At 36.6% G+C, this 24,371-nt stretch overlaps 1 protein-coding gene across 6 annotated transcripts in view; it reads right to left on the bottom strand.

Moving 5' to 3' along the window:
* The window catches only part of FERMT2 (FERM domain containing kindlin 2), an 81,713-nt gene that overhangs the window by 13,079 nt on the left and 44,263 nt on the right, over nucleotides 1-24,371 (bottom strand). For 3 of the 6 annotated variants that reach the window (XM_057542118.1, XM_057542116.1, XM_057542120.1), the window contains exons 4-11: nucleotides 18,601-18,735; nucleotides 8,430-8,462; nucleotides 7,871-8,096; nucleotides 7,256-7,358; nucleotides 5,779-5,886; nucleotides 2,070-2,204; nucleotides 1,312-1,361; nucleotides 10-134 (exon numbers count right to left, since the gene is read on the bottom strand). In XM_057542118.1, coding sequence (XP_057398101.1) covers nucleotides 10-134; nucleotides 1,312-1,361; nucleotides 2,070-2,204; nucleotides 5,779-5,886; nucleotides 7,256-7,358; nucleotides 7,871-8,096; nucleotides 8,430-8,462; nucleotides 18,601-18,735 — 915 coding nt within the window. The remainder of the gene's footprint in view (nucleotides 1-9; nucleotides 135-1,311; nucleotides 1,362-2,069; nucleotides 2,205-5,778; nucleotides 5,887-7,255; nucleotides 7,359-7,870; nucleotides 8,097-8,429; nucleotides 8,463-18,600; nucleotides 18,736-24,371) is intronic. The other 3 variants (XM_057542119.1, XM_057542121.1, XM_057542122.1) reach the window with 1 other exon arrangement.

The raw sequence follows: 24,371 nt of genomic DNA on the forward strand, positions 1-24,371 counted from the left end.
CTTCCTCACCTCTTAGGTTCATCTGATGAGCTGGTGTGCCACTGGATTCTTCTTTGCTCTTATAGCAGGAAATAGACGTGTCTTTAAAGGTGCACCAATACTGCCTGTAACCTTTTAGAGTCAGTTTTTTTGGCCTATGTGTCAAACAGAATTAGAAGAAAAAAAAAAAAACACTTTTGAAATAACTTTATCAATGCTATGTTTTAGCAGCAAAGTTTCACAATGTTAAAAGTCTGAGACCAAGTTTTACATATGCTGAATTCAGTTCCCTTTTGGCCAGTGTGTTACATTCAATGTTGCTGTTACTGGATTTGCCCCTCCTTTCTCAATCTACTCAGGAAGATCTTACAGTGAGTGGGCAGAGGAAGACAGTAAGGCAAACATTCCAGTATTTCTGTCAGTTGTAGCTGTCCCTATCACTAGCAGATCACATGGAAAGCACAGGAAAATAAAGGTGAAGTAAATGTCAATAATTGGAAGGTTCCTAGGTCCTGTAATTACCTGCAAGTTCGTGATGTCCATAGGGCTGCCTTTGGAGACTCTCTAAACAAGCAAGTTTACCTGGCAAGACTAAAGTGAGGGAAGTGCTTCTCTCTCAGGCATGTATTTCAGTGGTGACTTTAACTTGTCACTCCAATGTCAAACATGAAGCATGAGGAAGAGAGGATAAGGAAAAGTGCAGGTAGATAAAAAAGGTGTGTAAAGGGAGAACAAAGTAGGGGTAGGGAGCAGCATTTGAAATTGTGCCATTAGCTCAGAAATGTTACATATGTGGAGCTGTTGTATGTTCACCTACAGTAAATGGTTTATTCCAAAATGGCTTTATGTATCTTATATTCCACATCACCTCCTTTCCTCTTTCTGCCTTAATGCCTAGCGCTCTTGATTCTGTGGAGTATGACTAGATCGACTGTTCAAAAGTCTAGATAAGATACACTGGAACCTTGTTATAAAATGTCCCATCCACAAATGAACAGAATTCAATAGATTCTGGGGCTCTAAACAAGGAAACCGCCACTGACAACAGCAGTTCATTATGTACCGCTTTCACCCAGACGGGATGCTTTATACTGATATGCCACTGTATGTTTCAGAATCTGCATGATGCAATCCATCTAGGTTTACACAATCTCCTCCCCCACCTTAAGGAAAATGTTTATCAGATAAAACAATAAGTACTGCAATTTTAATTTGGTAAAGATGGTTATTTTCTCTCATTTGCCAGTCAGAGTAAATTTCAAAAATGTGAACATGGCTATAAAACTGACATTTATTCATTAATATTTGGAATTCCTCCTCTTTTGTACTTACTTGAAAACTTTAATATAGTCAGCAAGTTCAGGAATGGAAGTGATGTCACCCTAGGAGAAGAATTAAATCATTTTTTTCTCATTAAAAAAAATTGAAACTCTAATGTTTAGTATCTGATATCAAGAACCAGCTTATTCAGTAAACAAGGAAAATTACATAAAACACAGATTATAAAGATTTTAAAGGTACAATCATATTATATGGTCACATAGTACAATGGTATTTTCAAATGGCATAAAAAGCTATTAAAAATTTGATCAAAATAGCAATTTATACAACCCACAAGAATATAGTGTTGATTTTAATATAGCTAAAACTGCTTATAGCTGCATATGGAACTTTTGTAACTCATAACAGTCCTTAAAATAGTGTTTCTTCTGTAAAAACTAATACCTAAGCATTTAAAAATTTTCCTGAGATGTATTTTTCTCTTCTTTTTGTAATATTTCAAATTTGGAGATCACTAAATGGATTTTACCATGACGAGATTAATTTTTCCTCTGAAGAAATATTCTCCCACTACTTGTAAGAGAATGTGCAGACTGTCAAGATCTATCTTTACTGTGTTGGAAGCACTAGACACTAGAACAATATTAATGTTAAAAACTTCCCTGAAAGTTTCTGGAAAATTGATGTCTGTATTTTCTAAAGCGCTAAATATTTCTCTGTATCCCCCAAACACTGCATGAAAACCTAATTCCACAGAAAGGTATAAACATCAGTTCAAACTAAATTAGTAGGTAAAAGATTCACCCTACCAAAATTGTTGATGTTTTACCCCCTTCCAAAGTAATCTCCAGGTCTGAAAGGGCAGCATCAACTTCATCCACTTCTTTGTCACTGTTGTTCAAATGATTCTCTGATGTCATGATCGACAGCTTATTGATATGATACTGAAACCAGAAGTGATATTTTATTTAAATGATTGTTCTAACTATAAATTTTAAAATGAGGTTATTATCTGTATCTATACTGAATATCTTTCATCACCTAATCTGAAAAGCTAAACGTCTCTAAGAATTAGAAGGATAGGAAAATAATGGGCATGGCACCTGAAATCAATGTCCTAAACCTGCTAATAAATGTTTACTCAAAAAAGTAGGGTCCCTGGACAAATACAAATGAATTCAGTTTGGGTGTCCCTAGGATTTAGAGAGTTAAACACCTCTCCCACTGAACTCTACATGAGCAGAGACTTTTTTTTTTTTTTTAATAAATTTATTTATTTTTGGCTGCACTGGGTCTTCGTTGCTGTGCACGGGCTTTCTCTAGTTGTGGTGAGTGGGGGCTACTCTTCGTTGCGGTGCGCGGGCTTCTCGTTGCAGTGGCTTTTCTTGTTGCGCAGCACGGGCTCTAGGCACGCGGGCTTCAGTAGTTGTGGCTCGCGGGCTCTAGAGCGCAGGCTCAGTAGTTGTGGTACACAGGCTTAGTTGCTCTGTGGCATGTGGGATCTTCCCGGACTAGGGCTCAAACCTGTGTCCCCTGCACCGGCAGGTGGATTCATAACCACTGCGCCACCAGGGAAGTCCACGAGCAGAGACTTTTAACTGTCTTTTTTCCCCACTGCACTTTTCCACGTCTAAAACGCAGGCTAGAACCAACAAGTATTGGATGAATGAACAGAATATGCATAAGGTCTTCTGTAGAAATCGATTAACATTGGTTACCTTATATTACTACTATTATCCAGCAGAGGAAATTTAGTTATCACTATTATGTTGAAAACTAAAGTTCCACTTTCCCCCATCCTCAATTCAATGCTGAAAACCTGATCAGAGAGAGATGACATTTACCTTCTCATTCATACGTTAGAATAAGGTAGAATACGTTTATATGTGAATACATATACCACCACTGACACACACGAATACTCCCATATACATATATGTATATATATAATGAGTAGTGATAACTCCTCCTATATGTAGATAGAAAAATCTTTGGGTATAGAACTAGTCATGATTTTAAATACACTTAGGTAAGTGGTTTAGAACAAATATTAATGATTAGATTTTGATGCTAAACTTTAGAGAGGTTTTATACAAAGTTAAGCAGAACTTTTAAATCATTTAATCAGTTACCTTTCAAAGCACTAAGTAGCAATCTGTATTTCTGAAGGATTCATTCACTGAATACAATCTATTCATGGGAACATTTAATGAACTAATCCTGAGCCCAAATATCAACGTTCCTCTGTATTTTAAGATTTAGTGAATTGGTAATGACTACTCTCTGGCTGTATCTTCAGTTGTGCTGAAATGAGATCCTTATAGTGGTAGAAATTTTCATATTCACAAATCATGAAGAAAAAGGCAGGGTGAGGCCCCCAGGCAGTGGCCGCAAATAGCAGAGCATATTAAGAAGCATATGGAGAGCTGGTTAAAAATATAGATGCTTAGGTTCGTTCACCCCCAGAGACTCTGATTCAGCAAATATGGGGTCCAGCCTGGAATCTGCATTTTTACTAAGTACCTTAGATGATTCTGATGCAAAAGGTCCTTCTGAGTTACACTGGAGAAATCCTGGATGTGAATGGGACTGGTCATAAAATCCAGTTTTGCTTTCAAAGGGGCATGGGGTATCTGTTAAATGTTATAATACATGACTGGTCCTAAATACTTGAAAAACAGTGTTACTAGCTTACCTAATTTTTTTTATCCACAGCTTCTTACTTTGAGTTATTTTGTTTCTTTTTACTATTGTAGATTTATTTTACACAAGGAACCAGAAGCTCTAAGGAGAGAATAGTTCAGATTGTAACCTATGTCTAAAATAAAAAACCCTAGGCGTCTCCTTGCCATACTTTCAGAGTTTCCCCCTTCTTGTACTGGATGGCTTCCAAGAGGCTTTGGGTCAGTCTCTTGGAAGGCTTCTAACAACTCAGGGGATTTGTAGTCCAAAATTCTCTCAATGAATCTAGATTCTAAAATGGTCCAGGAAAGCTATGCTTTGGGGCATTCAGTCTCCATGAATTAAAATCCATGGTTCTGAGGTGTTTTTCACTGAATCGAAATGGAATATCTAATGTTTATTGGGCTGGGGTGGGAGTTGGGCAAAGCTGAAGAATAATCCCATTTCTATGACAGCACGACTGTGTGTATACTCATTCAACAAATATTTTTTGAACACCTATGTGCTGGGATATATCTGTTGGCTTTTTTAAAAAATGCATTATTTTTATAATAAAAAGATAAGAAATACTATATAAGAAAACCTGTGGTTTTCCCCACATACATTTTACATGTATTATTATTCTGTCATTAGCAAAACTTTCACTAGAAAATTATGAGCCCATACTCTAAGTGAGAAAGATGTAGAGAGAACGCTATATAACCAAGTGAGATACTTTGAATAAAATTGCTCCAGAATTTAATTAAAGAAATTCTTCAGGTAGTCTGAATCACCCAGAAACACAATATAAGAGTCTTAACTGATTAGGCAAGTCTCTAGAAAATAACTAAACTAATTCATCTGTCATTACCAATTTTCCCTGTCTGAGCTTCATTTTGATTCCCTTCTTTCAGTGTGTAAACTAAGGAGAAATGAGCTGCTCTTCCTCTCCAAAGGACAACTTTTTTGAGTCTTAACTGAGAAACTCTTCTGGGTACATAAAAACATTTGGAAGATTGAGAGCATTTTTATTTGTGTTCTAAGGAAATAATTAAATCATTGTGATAGTGAAAGATATTCATAACTGAATGTCAACCTTGCTTCCAGTACTTAAATAGAATTCCACCATAATCTGAGGACACTCACCAAAGCCTCACTCAGATATCTGAAATTATTAATCTAGAAAAATTTATCTAGTGGTCAGACCTCAGTGTCTCCAAGAATGATTTGTGGATGCCACCTTAATATTACTTTACCAGAAGGGACAGCAGTAATGAAGTGGGCAATTAATTTTTTAATAAGCCCTACTGTAATTCTGAAACAGGTGGTAAGCAAGAACCACATTTGGAAAAATACTAGTTTAACGTTAGCTACCTACTTCTTAAGGATTACCATTCTAAAAACTTACCTATGTTTAGTTTCACTAGTCTCTTAAAATTTTATCATCTTAAAAGGTATTAATTTCTGCCATAGCCCATTTTACAAATATTACCATCCCCAGTTATTTATGAAGTTATGCAAAGCTTCATTTCAGAAATCTGACTCTTAATATAGATTTTATTTCCAGGGGAAAATTGGACAGTTTTAAGCTTATATACATCTAGGGGTGGAAGGATATTTTTCTCCTACAGGATACAGAAAAGTAACTATTAAGTATACTACTAATCTCTTATAAAAGACAAAAATTAAATTAAATTCACACATATTTTGCCTTCTAAGTGTCTATTCACTTTCTACATAGCAAAAAGTAAAACACTACCTATCAAAATGCTACTGGAATTACTATGCCACTTTACCATTTAAATAATCCCCTACCCTTTCCCCTGAAAAGTCCCATTTACCAATACTCGCCACTACCTGCAAGGCTGCAAACATCATCATTTCTTCTTCGGTGCATTCAATTTCTTCCAAGAGAATAGCCCATTTGGCCTGCTCATAAAGCTGATTAATTCTGATTGCATCATACTGCAGCAAAAGAGATACAATTCTTTTGTAATATATTACCTTTTACATTAACAATAAGGAAAAAAGCTACCTATAGGGTTACGTATACCTAAATATATCCACATCTAATTTTTCATTAAAAATGGCATTAAAATATGCCAAAAGATTTTTACATATTCAGTATTAGAAGTAGATTCTGTATGTTATTTTCCAGGGAAATAACCATTAGGTATTACAGCCCTTAATAAAAGGAATTTAACTTGAAGACATTAAAGTAAGGTAGAACTGACTGTTTTTCAGTATTGTTGTTGCAATTTACCACACTAACATGTCATAATCAGACAGTAAATTAATTATTTCGGGGAACATCTTGCTCACTCTGGAAAAGCATAGCCAGACAAAGTGGCAGGTCCTTGGAAACAGTAATTATTTTAAGAATCCAAAATAGAGGGCATACACAAACATACATAAGCACACACACACATTTGTAGAAAAGATTTACTTAAATGTTATTGAATTATCCATTTAGTTATGTTAATCAAAATCAATAGTAATACTGTAACAGTACTATCTTAGAATGGTCACAAAATACATAGCCCCCTCCCACCCCATGCAAATATAACTATGTTCCCAGAACAGCTTTGGCTTTACCAAAATTAGGTATGATATAGCCTAAAAAGGGATTAAAATGATTTTTTGTAATTCTACTATATACGTTTTACTGTTGTATGAAGAATTATTTAAGCACATAATTTAAAATGATAAATATATACATTAAAATCTAGGCTATAATCTAGCATGAAAAGGATGAGAAGCAGACAAGAGAGGTCCCCTCACCCGCAAGGATGACATGAAAGCAAAAGACCCAAATCTCTGTGCCATGTGTTTTCTGGGAGAAAACACTCCAGATCTCTACAGCAAATTTAAATCTTATCAGAAAAGCAAAGTACTTCAGTAGCACAGATGATGCCAACCGTCTGATAGTAAAAACATATTACAATATGTGGCTATTAAATTGAGAGAAATATAGACTTAAAAAGAATTTTTTTTTGAAGCAACATCTTCTGGGATATATAATTATGTACAGTTGAAGAGAGATGTTAAAAAAAAACACATAAACTAACTTTACCAATTCTGTAGTACCTAACTAGTTCCTTTAAAATACAAATCAACCAAAAATTCAATTATTTAACAAAAAGAAAAGGGTTTAGTTATGCTTCCAACTTACTAAAACAATAGACTACTTTAAAATACAGGTGCCTTTGTCCAAAGCTTTGAGTTTTTAATATTATTCAAGACTTGCTATATATATCCAAACAATTCCTTACCCCACCAACTTCCAAAAAGCAAACAAAAAGGAACAAAAGACATCCCTCTAAACCCTCGGTACCTTTGGATTCAAATCAAAAAAGCTGTAATACTTGAATCGGAGCAGCAAGGCCTCATTTTCCTTCACATCTTGTTCCATGAGAGATCTTGAGGAATCAAGCCACCTGGACAAATTAACAATAGTGGAACAGAGCAAGACAAAATTAATTCTACCTCTATGTGGATAAAGAAATTCTTAAATTGTATCTATATTTTAAAACTTACTCTTGGTTGGGCGGGATAAATTAGGAGGCTGGGATCAACATATACACACTACTATTTATAAAATAGATAACCAACAAGGACCTACTATACAGCACAGGGAACTATATTCAATATTTAGTAACAACCTATAAGGGAAGAGAAACTGAAGAAGACTATATATACATATACACACACATATATATACACATATATATACACACACATATGCTATATGTATATATAGCTGAACCGCTGTATATGTGTGTGTGTATATATATACACACACATATATATAAGTGAACCACTGTGCCGTACAATTGAAACTAACACAATAGTGTAAATTAACTATAACTTCAGTAAAAAAAAACAAAAACAAAAACAAAAAAAACTTGTAATTGGTAAACAGCAAAAAAACAAAACAAAAAAAACTTACCCTTGGTTGATTTTTGCTTTGTCAAGAAGGGCTTGAGGCTTGAACATTTTGGCCAAGATTTCCGGTGATGTTATTGGCTGACTGACAGCAAGTATACCAGGGTTGCCTTCTGACAAAGCACTGTCACCGAACCAAGCAGAAGTTGGTGACAAGGGGCTTCCATCATGAGCATCGTAAGTGGGGGTCATTGTTTTACTATAAAGTCCTGGGCTTGAATATATACTTCCTAATAAATAACATGAAAAACAGGTAGTAAGTATGAAGTATAGTTATCTTAGTTTTCAGTAATACATGCTATAATGATATAAAGCATACTGTGAAACACAAGCTTCATTCTGGAAAGAAAAGCTTTAGTACATTATTTTACCTCTCTTAAAAACAAGTGAAATTAACTTTACTTGTATAACATTAAGAACATGTATAACAATAAGGTCAAAAAATATAACTAAGTTGGAAACTCTAGGGAAAAAATCAGTTCAAGAGAGTTAGAATATAAGTTAAGGATATTGCTGAAGCAGATAGACCAACACTTTTGTTTTTTAATTGTGCCAAGGCTCACCTTTCAGAGGGCCAATGTAAAGAACATCAGTGCCTATAGAAAAGGAAAGAAAGGAATTCAGAAGGTAAAGAAAGGCAATAATAGGAGACAGAAACAAAGAATGAAAATGAAAAGAAAATGGGAAGAAGAAAATACAGATTTTTTCCTAATTGTGAATTATAAACTGAAGTAAATATTCCAAGTGTATTTAAGAGTAAAGAACCTTAGAAGCTATAATCTAAGTAAAACAAGTTTTGTCCAATTCAGAACAATGAGGTTGGGCTTCCCTGGTGGCACAGTGGTTAAGAGTCCGCCTGCCAATGCAGGGGACACGGGTTCGAGCCCTGGTTCGGGAAGATCCCACATACCACAGAGCAGCTGGGCTCGTGTGCCACAGCTACTGAGCCTGTGCTCTGGAGCCCGCAGGCCACAACTACTGAGCCCGCGTGCTGCAACTACTGAAGCCCACGCACCTGGAGCCTGTGCTCCACAACGAGAGGCCACCGCAATGAGAAGCCCGTGCACCGCAATGAGGAGTGGCCCCCGCTCACTGCAGCTTGAGAGAGCCTGTGCAGCAATGAAGACCCAATGCAGCCAAATAAATAAATAAATAAAAATAATTTTTTTAAAAAGTCATTAAAAAAAAAAGAGGTTGTGCTCTAGTCATGTGTTAGTGACAAACATGTATACATTTATCACCCTTTGAAATCACTGTACCCTGTTTTAAGACAGCTCAATGTAACTGAATACATTCACATAAATTAAGGGAATAATTTTCTCAGTGAATAGCTGAAACTGGCTCCAACAGATTTACAAATAAAGTATTCGAGCAAAGGGATATATAAATATTGCCCTAGAAAGAGGCTAACAAGGTGCATTTTATAATTAAAGCCCTGAAGCTGTAGAGATACTGTCTTTTTAATCTTCTGCTTTCTCAGTGTTAAAGGGCTAGGTATGTAGTAGAGGCACATTAAAAAAAAATTGTTGAATTAGTCCACTGATGATCTATCCTCTGTGATTTAGACTATAAAAATTAAGGAGATTAAATTAAGACTTTAAAAAATTCAGAATGACATTAAGTAAAAGCACCCCTTCAAAGTTCTAACTCTGTTAATATATTTTATCCTGTAGTCATAATTTTTAAAAAGAAAATGTGTAAATGGGTGTCACACTGTTAATGGATGATGTTAATGGAATGGCTGTTTTCCTTACCTAATTTAGGAATATGCTTAGGAATTTCTCTCCTTTCATCTCTAATGACATACCAACCCCCAACACACAATGACAGAAACAATTACCTATGAAAAAGTGGTGGTAATGCTAGAGATTTTTGAAGTTGTCAAGACGGAGTCTAGGAAGAGAACACAAAGTGAAAAAAAAAAAAATCTCTTAACTAGCCTCAGGGTATCTGATTTGATACCCCTAAATGTATTCTCCCAATGGATACTTAAACAACTTGTAGAATGTGAACATTGTTAAATAAGCAACAAAGAAAGCTGTGAATGCTCCTTTTCAGCCTTTGAGGAAGAACACTGGGATATTTAGTTGTACCTTTAAAGCAAGAACCTTAAACTACAAAGGCATTTTGTGAAAGAGTTACTTATTAAAAGGGCTGAAAACATTACTCCAGCTCATCTGGGCAAAGAATAATTCTGCTATAGGGAGTATACATGTAAATACCGTGTGGAAAAAAAACATTACCTTCTAGGCAGAATCTTCTCATTGTTTATTTCAAAGATCTAGCAAACAAATCTTTTACTAAACATGTCAGAATACTGAAAATTCATTCCTGGTATGAACTATAATTACTATTCAGAACTGAGTAAAGTTAGAATTGATTTAGAAACTTCTTTATGAAGTTTCTAAAACAGAAAATATATTCCCCTACATTACATATCATTTAATAGAATCAGCCACCCAATCAATTCCCTTCCCTCTTATTTACCTATACTTTGTGTAATCTACACGTCGTATCTGATCACTTCATTTTTCCCGTTTGTTCTTTTTTGTTAGGCAATCTACAGTAATAACTCATTTAATGTTCCCAACAAACCTATTATTGTCATTTCAGAGGAGCAAACTGAGGCAAGGAGAAGTTAATATACATGTCCAATGTCAAGAGCTATTAAGTTGCAGAGCCAAACTGTAAATCAGCAGTCTGACTGCAGCTAAATACACTGCCTCCCAGGTACCGTAACTTATTAAGCCATTCCCAGTTGGTGTGCATTTATTCATTTTAGAGCTTTATTACTGATGTCACCACTGCTATTGCAAACAGTGCCTTCCGATAAACAGTTTTGTACCTATTCCCCAATTCTAGCAGCACTGCTGGGTCAGAGGGCATGTGTGTTTAAGTCCCAGTTCAGTGATAATCCCAGCCAGCCTGTATTCCTGATTGCCCAATTTAAGCCGTATTTGAAGCAGAAAACGAATACAGGGTAAGATGAAGTAGCAATAAAATATGAGTTTCCTGAACAACATGCAATGATAACTTAAAAACTATAAGGATGAGAAACAAAGACTTCAACAAGCACTACAGTCTTGGGACACCTACTATAAATATTAAAAACCCAATGTAACCTAATAGCTCCTGAGAGTATCCCTATATTTTAATACAGTAGAATCTGCCTCATAACTTAGTTATTATACTCACATATATCCTTTTTAAAAAAATACTGAAGTATTTAATACACTTAAGAAATTTTTCCATCAAAGTATCTAGCTCATACCATACTTAGAAAACACATTACAGGTGAATTAAAAATATGAATATTGATATTAGATAAATTAAAATATATAAATATGAAGTAATTATAAAAGTATTAAAAGGAAATATAGAAAATTTTCTGTAATATTTGTGAAGATTTTATTAACAGTGAAAACAGAGAACTACAAAATAAATGCCAGATTTGACTACATAAAAATGTAAGACTTTAGTATAGTAAAAAAGAGCACAGACAAACTTAAATACAGAATGCCAGTATAGGGAAAATATTTATCACATCAAAAGATTAATATCACTAAAACAAAAACATAGATAAAAGAAAATGGACAAAGTCTATAACTGAAAATTAAGAGAAGAAACAGGAATGGCTAATAAATATATGAAATATTATTCAACTATTGTTCACACTCAGTGTTTACCAGGAAAATAAAAAAGTAATTCTGAGATACCTGTCACATTGGCAAACATTTTTGTAAAGATTTACAACATTCAGTATTGGGCAGAATGTAGGAAAAGGGGCACTTTCATGTACTGTTGATGGGAGTGCAAAACCGTCGCCTTCATAACTCTTTCTGGGAGTAAAGTCAACCCTTGAAGAACGTGCATCAACGTTTGAACTGCGTGCGTCCACTTACATGTGGATTTTTTTCAATCCTAAATACTACGGTACTACACGATCTGTGGTTGGTTGAGTCTGTGGATGTGGAACTTCGGGTATGGAGGGGTAACTACAGGTTATATGCAGATTTTCGATTTCAAAGAAGGTTGACCTCCCAACCCCACATTGTTCAAGGGTCAACTGTATGTCTGAATCTTGGAGAAACTTTCTGGAGTATATTTGACAGAAAAATTAGATACTAGTTAGCTAGAGAAACAGTTAAATGTAGTTCTTCTACATGGAAAAATTTGACACTATATACATAGAAGTAGGGAGACCTCTACTCTGACACACAGAAAGATCACCAAAACATACTGTTCAATGAAAAAACTCATACTGCAGAACAATATATAATATATATGTCTCTCATTAATGTTATAAAAACAAAACTAGACATGCAAGTAGATATAAAACATAGAAAAGGTACTGGCAAGTTGTACTCCAACTGTTTACAATATAGTTATACACAGTGATTAAGAAATGGCTACTTCTTGATAGGGAGTACCAAGGGAATGAACTGAAGTCAAATTTTCAGCTTTGGTTTAGTACATTTTCTATACTATGGTACTTCTATTTTTTATAATGAGGCTGTACTAATGTATAACTTTTGTAATTAAAAAATGATATAGGGCTTCCCTGGTGGCGCAGTGGTTGAGAGTCTGCCTGCTAATGCAGGGGACGCGGGTTCGAGCCCTGGTCTGGGAAGATCCCACATGCCGCGGAGCAGCTGGGCCCGTGAGCCACAATTGCTGAGCCTGCGCGTCTGGAGCCTGTGCCCCGCGACGGGAGGGGCCGCGATAGAGAAAGGCCTGCGCACCGCGATGAAGAGTGGCCCCCACTTGCCGCAACTGGAGAGGGCCCTCGCACGAACCGAAGACCCAACACAGCCAAAAATAAATAAATAAATAAATAAATAAATAAATAAAATCAAGTAAAACTTTAAAAAAAAAAAATGATATAAAGTCCATTAGTATGTATCACTGAGTGAAAAAAAACACAGATTATAAATGCATGTATAACACAGTCCCACTTTCATCATTAAAAACAAAAACAGGGGCTTCCCTGGTGGCGCAGTGGTTGAGAATCTGCCTGCCAATGCAGGGGACACGGGTTCGTGCCCCGGTCTGGGAAGATCCCACATGCCACGGAGCAACTGGGCCCGTGAGCCACAATTGCTGAGCCTGCGCGTCTGGAGCCTGTGCTCTGCAACAGGAGAGGCCGCGACAGTGAGAGGCCCGCGCACCGCGATGAAGAGTGGTCCCCACTCGCCGCAACTGGAGAAAGCCCTCGCACAGAAACGAAGACTCAACACAGTCATAAATAAATAAATAAAAGAACGTGAATTTCTAAAAAAAAAAAAAAAACATAATTCTGTAATATTTGAATTTTTACTATGAGCATGCATCCCTTTTATAATTTTTTTTTTTTGGCCACGTCACACAGCTTGCAAGATCTCAATTCTCCAACCAGGGATTGAACCCGAGCCACAGCAGTTAAAGCCCAGAATCCTAACCACTAGGCCACAAGGGAACTCCCATTGCTTTTATAATTAAAGAATAGTTTTTAAAAATTTTTTTTGATGTTTAAAATGGCAAATTCCAGTTAGGAAAAATGGCATCCTGCACGGTGATTTTCCTGACAGTGCCAAGCAAGTTAAGTACTGATTACTTTCTCTGTTACTTTAGGACCCAGACTTTTCCTTTGTCTAGCTGCTTTTAAGATTTCTTAGGAAAGTTTCTAATGAAGTAATTTTCTATTTCTATTTACATAATAAATCCTGAAATTGGTAGTCTGTAAGTCAGTACTATACTGTAAAGTTAATTCTTACTTGGAAAAGCTGTTTCCCCCAGACATGGGATCAGGCTACTTAAATGGTTCCTTCCTCACAGGTATTTGGAGATTAGATATTCACCTAGTTACAGCTATGAAGTGGCAAGGCACTCAAGAGTGTATCACTTGAGCACAGTCTGTAAGCAAGGTATTTAAAAACTCAGAATTTTACCATAATTCTGTATAAGAGTTTGACTGAAGTCTGAGAATCATTAATTCACTCATGATCCTTTACCTCTTGAAACATTACTTTTAAAAAAAGCTTTGTTGAGGTATAACTTACACACCAATATTTTATCATATGTTCGTATGAGAATTCATAAAATATTTACTTTAAATGTTATAATTGGAGAGATGATGTTACATAAGGGTTAGAAACATGAGTGCTAGAGCCAGAGAGTAACCTGGATTTGAATCCTAGCTGTGTCCCTAATTAGCTTTGTGACCTTGGGCAAATTACTTAACCCTTGTAATGTTCTTTCCTTGTAAGTAAAATGGGGATAATGCTACCAGAATCATAGGTGTTCTGTGAGGATAAAATGAAAGATAATGTATGTAATAAATAATAATCATCATTTATTGAATATATACACACATATACATAATTGTTAACCATGCTCACACTGAGATGCTCACAATTCAAGAAGCACGTGCGCACTAAGGGAAACTGAGCCTGTTTCCTCCTCAGTAAAATGAAAATTACACCTACTCCTTACCACACCCTGCAGTACAGGAACATCTTTGAAGCACTGAGCACAGTATCTGACACCCCGAAGATGTCATAAACTGAGACATATGGACCTGTTGCTAGTTATTATGGGCACAACATGCAAGTGATCATATTTTTCAGTATTTGGTGCAATAATTGACTAACATGACTGATAAATCATAAAGTCATGCAAACTAGATATTTAATATTTGTTTTAAAAATTAATCACATGTTGGGGCTTCCCTGGTGGCGCAGTGGTTAAGAATCCGCCTGCCAATGCAGGGGACACGGGTTCAAGCCCTGGTCCAGGAAGATCCCACATGCTGCGGAGCAACTAAGCCCGTGCGCCACAACTACTGAGCCTGTGCTCTAGAGCCCAAGAGCCACAACTACGGAACCCGCGTGCCATAATTACTGAAGCCCACGCGCCCAGAGCCCATGCTCTGCAACAAGAGAAGCCACCGCAATGAGAAGCCCACGTACAGCAACGAAGAGTAGCCCACACTTGCCACAACTAGAGAAAGCTTGCACGCAGCAACAAAGACCCAACGCAGCCAAAAATAAAATAAATTAAATAAATAAATTAAAAAAAAAATTAATCACGTTACTTTTCATGTGTATATGGGACTTCTTCTCTACAGATAATCAGTCCTCTACATGTCACTCTATCTTTGTGTACTTTCTTAGGATTTCACATCAACTCCTCAAATATTTTTTTTAATTAATTATTTAACTTTTTTGGGGGGCTGCATTGGGTCTTCACTGCTGCGCACAGGCTTTCTCTAGTTGCAGTGAGTGGGAGCTACTCTTCGTTGACGTGAGTGGGATTCTCATTGCAGTGGCTTCTCTTGCTGCAGAGCATGGGCTCTAGGCACATGGGCTTCAGCAGTTGTGGCACGCGGGTTCAGCAGTTGTGGCTTGCGGGCTCTAGAGCGCAGGCTCAGTAGTTGTGGCTCACAGGCCTAGCTGCTCCGCGGCATGTGGGATCTTCCCAGACCAGGCCTCAAACCCGTGTCCCCTGCATTGGCAGGCAGATTCTCAACCACTGCGCCACCAGGGAAGCCCCCAAATGTTTTTAATTAAACTGCTTGAGTGTAGAAATGTTTTTTGTTTTTTGTTTTTTTTTTTTAAATTATTTATTTATTTATTTTTGGCTGTGTTGGGTCCTCGTTTCTGTGCGAGGGCTTTCTCCAGTTGCGGCAAGTGGGGGCCACTCTTCATCGCAGTGCGCGGGCCTCTCACTGTCGTGGCCTCTCTTGTTGTGGAGCACAGGCTCCAGACGCGCAGGCTCAGTAGTTGTGGCTCACGGGCCCAGTTGCTCCGCGGCATGTGGGATCTTCCCAGACCAGGGCTCGAACCCGTGTCCCCTGCATTGGCAGGCAGATTCTCAACCACTGCGCCACCAGGGAAGCCCCTAGAAATGTTTTAAATTTTTTTTTTTTTTTTTTTTTTTTTTTTTTTTTTTTATGGCTGTGTTGGGTCTTCGTTTCTGTGCGAGGGCTTTCTCTAGTTGCGGCAAGTGGGGGCCACTCTTCATCGTGGTGCGCGGGCCTCTCATTATTGCAGCCTCTCTTGTTGCGGAGCACAGGCTCCAGACGCGCAGGCTCAGCAGTTGTGGCTCACGGGCCTAGTTGCTCCGTGGCATGTGGGATCTTCCCAGACCAGGGCTCGAACCCGTGTCCCCTGCATTGGCAGGCAGATTCTCAACCACTGTGCCACCAGGGAAGCCCCAGAAATGTTTTTAATTAAACTGCTTGGGTGTAGACAAATAAAACCTTTTTTTTTTTTTTTAATTCTTTCACTGAGAACACAGTCACTTCACAGACACAAGAGAGCACACATAGTGTATGATTCCATTCACAGAGGTTTAAGAACTGGTAACACTATTCTGTGCTGAGAGAGGCAAACAGTGGCTATTTGGGAAAAGGCACGCGAGAGGCCTTCTGGGGTGTTGGTATCACGCTATACGCTACATCAAGTTCTGGGTGGTTACAAGGTATATACATCTTCAAATATTCATCTGTAATTTAAAATCTGTTCATTTTACTGTATGTAACACCTCAATTTAAAACAAGAAAGAAAAGAAGCCCATAGTTACTTACTCTTAAAAGATTTGGAGCTTTCCCTTGTCTTAATTCATTATCTTTTGTCTTCAAATTGTATTTTCTTAAAGCAGTATATAAAAGCTCTCACTTGAAATTCTAAGACCAATCCTGACTGATTTCAACCACTCCAAAATCATCCCATAAATATACTTTTCTATGTAGCTCTTTGTCTTAAGAATTAAATGAGTTTCCATTTAAACTAAAAAATAATTTAAAGCAGGGACTGTGTCTACTGTCAGATGCCTTCATCTATATAGTCAAGTCTAAATCAGATTTTTTACCTTATTCTAATGACAGACACGTTCTTTCATTCTCTTTCACCTCCTAATCTGCAGGCTTCTACCACTACTCTTTCCCCTCATTCCCTCCTCCTCATTTTACTGGAATTAAATTTGGTATTTTCTAAAATAATGATTTGTTCATTTTGTAACATATTCAGAAACCAATGACTCTACCATGCACTAGCCTATATTCCTCAGCCTGACATTAAATACCCTCCAGTGTGATCCAGAAGTTCCTTGGAGGTCTCTCTCCCATGAATTGGCTCAAATGGTTTATTTACACATCTTGTACTTTTCTTTTGCCAGGATGTTCTTTGTTAATATCATTCTTTCTACTAGGATTGCCTTTTCTTCCCATCAAAATCCTTAGCCACTGGAATCCTAGCTAATTCACAAACTTACCTCCCCAATCCCAAAACTGAATATACCCTATTTGGAATTGCTTTGTCTTCTGAATTCTTATAACATTATTTTCTGCAACATTCATTTAACATTGATGTATTACCTCCTTAAATATAGTACCTGTAATTGTGCTTTTCAATGAGCCTATAAACTACTTAAGAGTAAGGACTGTCTTATTTCTTGGTATCTCCCAAATGTAATCAGTACATGAGTAGTGACATAAAAGTTACAAGGTATGTGACCTTAGACATTCCTACTTATCTTCATCCTTATATGTGAGTAATAACATAATCCACCTCAATGGGTTGTAGTGAGAATTAAATGAGTTTCCATGAGTAAAATGTATGAAATAGGTCTGGGCATACATAACCTCTATGTTCACTGTGTACTTTCATTACCATCATCATCACCCCAGAATTTAAAAAACCAGGAATGAACTGAATAGTAAAATTAGTTTACTTATTTGCTGCTGGGATCTTTCCTAAGAAATGGATTTGTAAATGTGTGGCCAATGGAAACATGAGAAACTAATTTCCCGGGACTAAAGAACCATGTAATCTAATTAATTAGTCATCTAGCTTCTCAAAAGACACTGCCTATGTTCCTTTTGCATGGCATATGCTGAGCTGGGTCCTGGTAACAAAAAGGTAAGAAACAGTCTCTTCATGCAGGGGCTCATGATTATTAGGGGAGAACATGTAGTATAATACCAAACACAGAAAAGTCTGGTGACTTATGACAGAAGGATAACCTAATTCAGGTCGGGGAGGTAACAGAAGGAAATCTGAGAAAGCTTCTTAAAGGAGCAATACCTTAAAGGAAAAAGAGAGGCACTAAGAGACCAGCATATGCAAAGCAGAGACAGTTTTAAGTAACCAGATAAAAACAATAATGTCTTAACTAAATACTGGTGGTTTTCACAAAATACCCAAAAAATGGAACTAAATGCTAAAAAAAAAAAAAAAAAACTGTCCAATTTCCACAAAGCAAAGAACTGAGGCCAGTTAAGGTACTGTCTCCTTTTGACTCTTCCTGAGCAGAGAACCAGCTTTTCTTTTTATTGACGCAACTGCTAACACCTGACATGATGATCTGCACATAATAGACTCTGATGATGATTTCAAGATTGAGGGAAAAGATGCTGAGGGACAGTGTTCTTTAACTTGACCACTCTCCTGACCTACACAGTCCATTTATCCGGATCTCAAAAACACAGAGGGAGACCTACTGTATAGCACAGGGAGCTATACTCAATATTTTTTAATAACCTATAAGGGAAAAGAATCTGAAAAAGAATATACATATTCTTTTTCTGATTTACACACACACACATGTATGTGTGTATAAATGAATCACTGTGCTCTACACCTGAAACTAATACTATATTGTAAATCAACTATACTTCAATTAAACACATACACACACACAGAGGCATACAGTCCATGGTTCTCACACTGAGCCCATGCTTAGTCAAAGCCTCACCAGATCCAGGAGTGATAAGAGGCCCCTCTAATTCAAGTGCCTCATCTTCAGACTGGTCATCTAGTTTTTTCTTTTTTTTCTTTGTTGGATCTCTGGGTTTTTTCAATAGAGAAAGCTCTTCAGGGTGTCTGATATCTGTTAAAATAAAAAAACATTATTTTACTAGCATAACAGAAAATTTAAACACATTACACTTGGTAAATCTATTAATCCATTCAAGAAAAGAATTTGTAATTTCCTTCTGTGTATGTGTGTGTTTGTATTTTGCCAGATACTAATGCCATGCAAAAGATTGGAGTATGACACTTTTAAAAACAATATACCAAAGCACTCTTAATTCATAACTATCCAATAAATGTAGTTACCTCAAAGTGGAAAGATAATAATCTACTAGGGTACAGAAAGAAAATATTAGAACTCTTATTTATATATTTTTAAATCCAAAACTGTAAGAAATTAAGGTTTATATTATATGGTAGCCCTCATTCATTCTGTATGCCATAAGTTAACACAAGATATGTGAAGTAAATGTAAAGAAAATATTTTCCCATCATTACCAAATCTCAAAATTTTAATCGACTCTAACTTTTCTACCTTGATATCGAATGGCTACAAGTTTTTGTGTTTATTCATTTTCATGTGCAGAACCTGATGAGAAGCAAAATGGTTACATGAAAGTAACAAAAAGAATTAAAAATGACCCAAATAAGTATAAATATTACATTACATATTATATATCATGTTTATAAATTGCAAGAATGGTTAAGAAGTCAGTTCCCCCCAAATTGAGCTAAAGATTCAATGGAATTCTCATCAAAATTCCAGCTTACTCTTTTGAACAAGTTGATTGTAGAATCGTTCTCATTTCCTTATAAATTTTATGAGTCAAAGCAATTTAAAATAAAGTTGGAAGACTTATACCACCTGATTTTAAGACATCATAAAACTACAGCAATTAAAACAGTACAATTACTGGCTAAATGATAAGACGTATAAATGAATGGAATAGAAGAGAGGACCCAGAAACAAACCCAGATACAGGCAGTCAATTATTTTGGACAAAGGCGTCATGGCAATTCAAGGGAAAAGGGAAATCTCTTCAATAAACAGTGCTAAACAAGAGATTCATGTATTTTTCTAAAAGAACATTAGCCCTCGCCTAACACAATATGCAAACATTAATTCTAAATGTATCATAGACCTAAAAGAAAATTTAAGTAGACAAAGATTTCTTAGATAGGACACCCATACCTCCCATAAAAAAACTGCCCTTTACTACAAGAAAACAACACCACCACCACCCTGCTCCTTGAAAGACTGTTAAGAAAACAAATGCAAGCTGTATATTGGGACAAAATATTCACAAAATATATTATGCATATCTGACAAAGGAGTTGTATCCAAAATACATAAAGAACCCATACAACTCAATAATAAGCAGACCAATGAGCTAAAGATTTGGACAAGCACTTCACCAAAGAATACATAAGAATAACCAAGAAGCATATGCAAAGATGCTCAACATTACGGGTCAGGGAAGTGCAAATTAAAACCACAACACACATATACACCCATCAGAGTGGCCAACATTAATAAAACTGATAATACCCAGTGTTGGTGAGGATGTGGAAGAACTGGAACTCTCATAACCAGCTGTTGGGAATGTGAAATGAGAATTTTTGAAAACACTTTGGCAGTTCCTTATAAAGTTAAACATATACAACTCAGACACTCCCCTCCTAGTTATTTACTTAAGATAATGAAAAGCATATTTGTAATAGCTTTACTCACAAAAGCCAAAACTGGAAATAACCCAGCTGGATAAACAAAATGTGATCCTTTCATATCAGTGGAATACTACTCTTACAATGTAACACAACTCATCAGTAAAAAGAAACAAACTATTAATACATGCAATAACCTGAATGTATCTCAAAATCATTATCTAAGTGGAAGAAGCCAATTAGAAAAGGGTATATACTGCATGATTCCATTCACAATATTCCAGAAAATGACAACAAATCTATAGTGACAGAGCAGAGTGATGACTGTTAGGCTAGAGTTTGAGAGCTAATGGAAATGTTCTATGTCCTGACTGTGGGAGTTACAGACATGTAAACATCTGTCAAAACTCATCCAACTGGGCTTCCCTGGTGGCGCAGTGGTTGAGAGTCTGCCTGCTAATGCAGGGGACACGGGTTCGAGCCCTGGCCTGGGAAGATCCCACATGCCGCAGAGCGGCTGGGCCCGTGAGCCACAACTGCTGAGCCTGCGCGTCTGGAGCCTGTGCTCCGCAACGAGAGAGGCCCGCGCATCGCGATGAAGAGTGGCCCCCGCTTGCCGCAACTGGAGAAAGCCCTCGCACAGAAACGAAGACCCAACACAGCCAAAATCAATCAATCAATCAATCAAACATACGCATCTGATTCAAGATCCTCATTAAAAAAAAAAAAAAAAAAAAAAAAAAAAAACTCATCCAACTGTACACTTTAAATGGGTGCAGTTTATTGTACATCAATTATACCAAAATAAAGTTAATTAAAAAATAAAGAGTGTAAGGAGAGGGAGAGCAAAGAAAAAACAATAAAAGAAAAAAGCAGCAAAAAAAAAAGAAGCACTAGGTCGTATCTCACAGTGTTTGGTGGCACTACCCCATATGTCACAGACAACAAAATCCAAGTCGCTGCATAACTTGTAATGATGCAGACTGCTAAGTCACTGGATCAGAATTTGACAGGGGGTAGTCTGTACCTTCAGGAACCCACAGTATTCACTAGATTCAATCCAGCATTACAAATTCAGGAAGCTTTTTATCAGTAGGGGAACTCAAACTAGGATGGACCACACCTGCTGCAGAGCTGATGCGGCACAATTTGAGGCAGAAGCACGCGGCCAAGCTACCTGGATCTCAGCTCCACGATTTATTAGCTGTGTGACTTGGGCAAGCTACTTATTAGCCTGCCAGCGTCCAAGTCTCCTCAGCTGTAAAATGAGACTAATACTACCGCAGGAGGTTTTTGTGAAAATTCAGTGATTAATATGGGTAAAGTTTCTTGCACAGGGCCTGTCAAGTACTTTGTAAGTATTAATGGTTTTTTCCTAATTTAAAAAAATATACAATTATGGTATACATTTGGAAATTATGAAAAAGTATAAGACATTTAAAATCTGTTCTTGAAAAATGGAATATGACTATGTGAATCAGTGATCATTTTAATAGATGTATAAAATTGTATTAATATAACATAATTTAACCATTCTTCTAATACTGTGCCCATTATAAATAACGGTTCTACAAACATCTATCCATATACATATTTTTCCACATTTTATTTCTTTAGAAATTCATTGGAATAGAATTACTGGATCAAAGGTTATAATAATTTTAAGGCAAAAATGGAGGAAGATGGGCACCTGTGTTATTTTTTTTAAAGCTTTATTTTTAAAACAGTATGTTTATCTCCTTGTTTTAATTTACATTTCTTTAATACTGATGTTGTTACACTTCCTCATGGGTTTTTAGCCATTTATATTATTTCCTTCCTTTTACTCATTTTTCTATTAGATTTCTTCAAATCAAAGTTAAACTGCATATAAAGATTAACATGGTAGCAATCACTGCAAACCACACTGAACTTTCTTTTTTTTAATTATTTTTTATTTTTTATTTTTATTTTTTTTTAAACATCTTTATTGAAGTACAATTGCCTTACAATAGTGTGTTAGCTTCTGCTTTATAACAAAGTGAATCAGTTATACGTATACAATATGTTCCCATTTCTCTTCCCTCTTGCATCTCCCTCCCTCCTACCCTCCCCATCCCACCCCTCTAGGTGGTCACAAAGCACCGAGCTGATCTCCCTGTGCTATGCGGCTGCTTCCCACTAGCTATCTATTTTACATTTGGTAGTGTATATATGTCCATGACACTCTCTTACCCTGTCACATCTCACCCCACCCCCTCCCCATATCCTCAAGTCCATTCTCTAGTAGGTCTGTGTCTTTATTCCTGTCTTGCCACTAGGTTCTTCATGGCCTTTTTTTTTTTTTTTCCCTTAGATTCCGTATATATGTGTTAGCATACTGTATTTGTTTTTCTCTTTCTGACTTCACTCTGTATGACAGACTCTAACTCCATCCACCTCATTACAAATACCTCCATTTCATTTCTTTTTATGGCTGAGTAATATTCCATTGTATATATGTGCCACATCTTCTTTATCCATTCATCTGTCGATGGACATTTAGGTTGCTTCCATGTCCTGGCTATTGTAAATAGAGCTGCAATGAACATTTTGGTACATGACTCTTTTTAAACTATGGTTTTCTCAGGGTATATGCCCAGTAGTGGGATTGCTGGGTTGTATGGTAGTTCTATTTGTAGTTTTTTAAGGAACCTCCATACTGTTCTCCATAGTGGCTGTATCAATTTACATTCCCACCAACAGTGCAAGAGTGTTCCCTTTCCTCCACACCCTCTCCAGCATTTATTGTTTCTAGATTTTTTGATGATGGCCATTCTGACCGGTGTGAGATGATATCTCATTGTAGTTTTGATTTGCATTTCTCTAATGATTAATGATGTTGAGCATTCCTTCATGTGTCTGTAGGCCATCTGTATATCTTCTTTGGAGAAATGTCTATTTAGATCTTCTGCCCATTTTTGGATTGGGTTGTTCGTTTTTTTGTTATTGAGCTGCATGAGCTGCTTGTAAATCTTGGAGATTAATCCTTTGTCAGTTGCTTCATTTGCAAATATTTTCTCCCATTCTGAGGGTTGTCTTTTGGTCTTGTTTATGGTTTCCTTTGCTGTGCAAAAGCTTTTCAGTTTCATTAGGTCCCATTTGTTTATTTGTGTTCTTATTTCCATTTCTCTGGGAGCTGGGTCAAAAAGAATCTTGCTGTGATGTATGTCATAGAGTGTTCTGCCTATGTTTTCCTCTAAGAGTTTGATAGTGTCTGCCCTTACACTTAGGTCTTTAATCCATTTTGAGTTTATTTTTGTGCATGGTGTCAGGGAGTGTTCTAATTTCATACTTTTACATGTTCCTGTCCAATTTTCCCAGCACCACTTATTGAAGAGGCTGTCTTTTCTCCACTGTATATGCTTGCCTCCTTTATCAAAGATAAGGTGACCATATGTGTGTGGGTTTATCTCTGGGCTTTCTATCCTGTTCCATTGATCTATATTTCTGTTTTTGTGCCAGTACCAAACTGTCTTGATTACTGAAGCTTTGTAATATAGTCTGAAGTCAGGGAGCCTGATTCCCCCAGCTCCATTTTTCGTTCTCAAGATTGCTTTGGCTATTCGGGGTCTTTTGTGTTTCCATACAAATTGTGAAATTTTTTGTTCTAGTTCTGTGAAAAATGCCAGTGGTAGTTTGATAGGGATTGCATTGAATCTGTAGATTGCTTTGGGTAGTAGAGACATTTTCACAATATTGATTCTTCCAATCCAGGAACATGGTATATCTCTCCATCTATTTGTATCATCTTTAATTTCTTTCATCAGTGTCTTATAATTTTCTGCATACAGGTCTTTTGTCTCCTTAGGTAGGTTTATTCCTAGATATTTTATTCTTTTTGTTGCAATGGTAAATGGGAGTGTTTTCTTAATTTCACTTTCAGATTTTTCATCATTAGTGTATAGAAATGCAAGAGATTTCTGTGCATTAATTTTGTATCCTGCTACTTTACCAAATTCATTGATTAGCTCTACGAGTTTTCTGGTAGCATCTTTAGGATTCTCTATGTATAGTATCATGTCATCT

Source organism: Balaenoptera acutorostrata, chromosome 3, assembly GCF_949987535.1.
Source record: "Balaenoptera acutorostrata chromosome 3, mBalAcu1.1, whole genome shotgun sequence".
Classification (NCBI taxonomy): Eukaryota; Metazoa; Chordata; class Mammalia; order Artiodactyla; family Balaenopteridae; genus Balaenoptera; species Balaenoptera acutorostrata.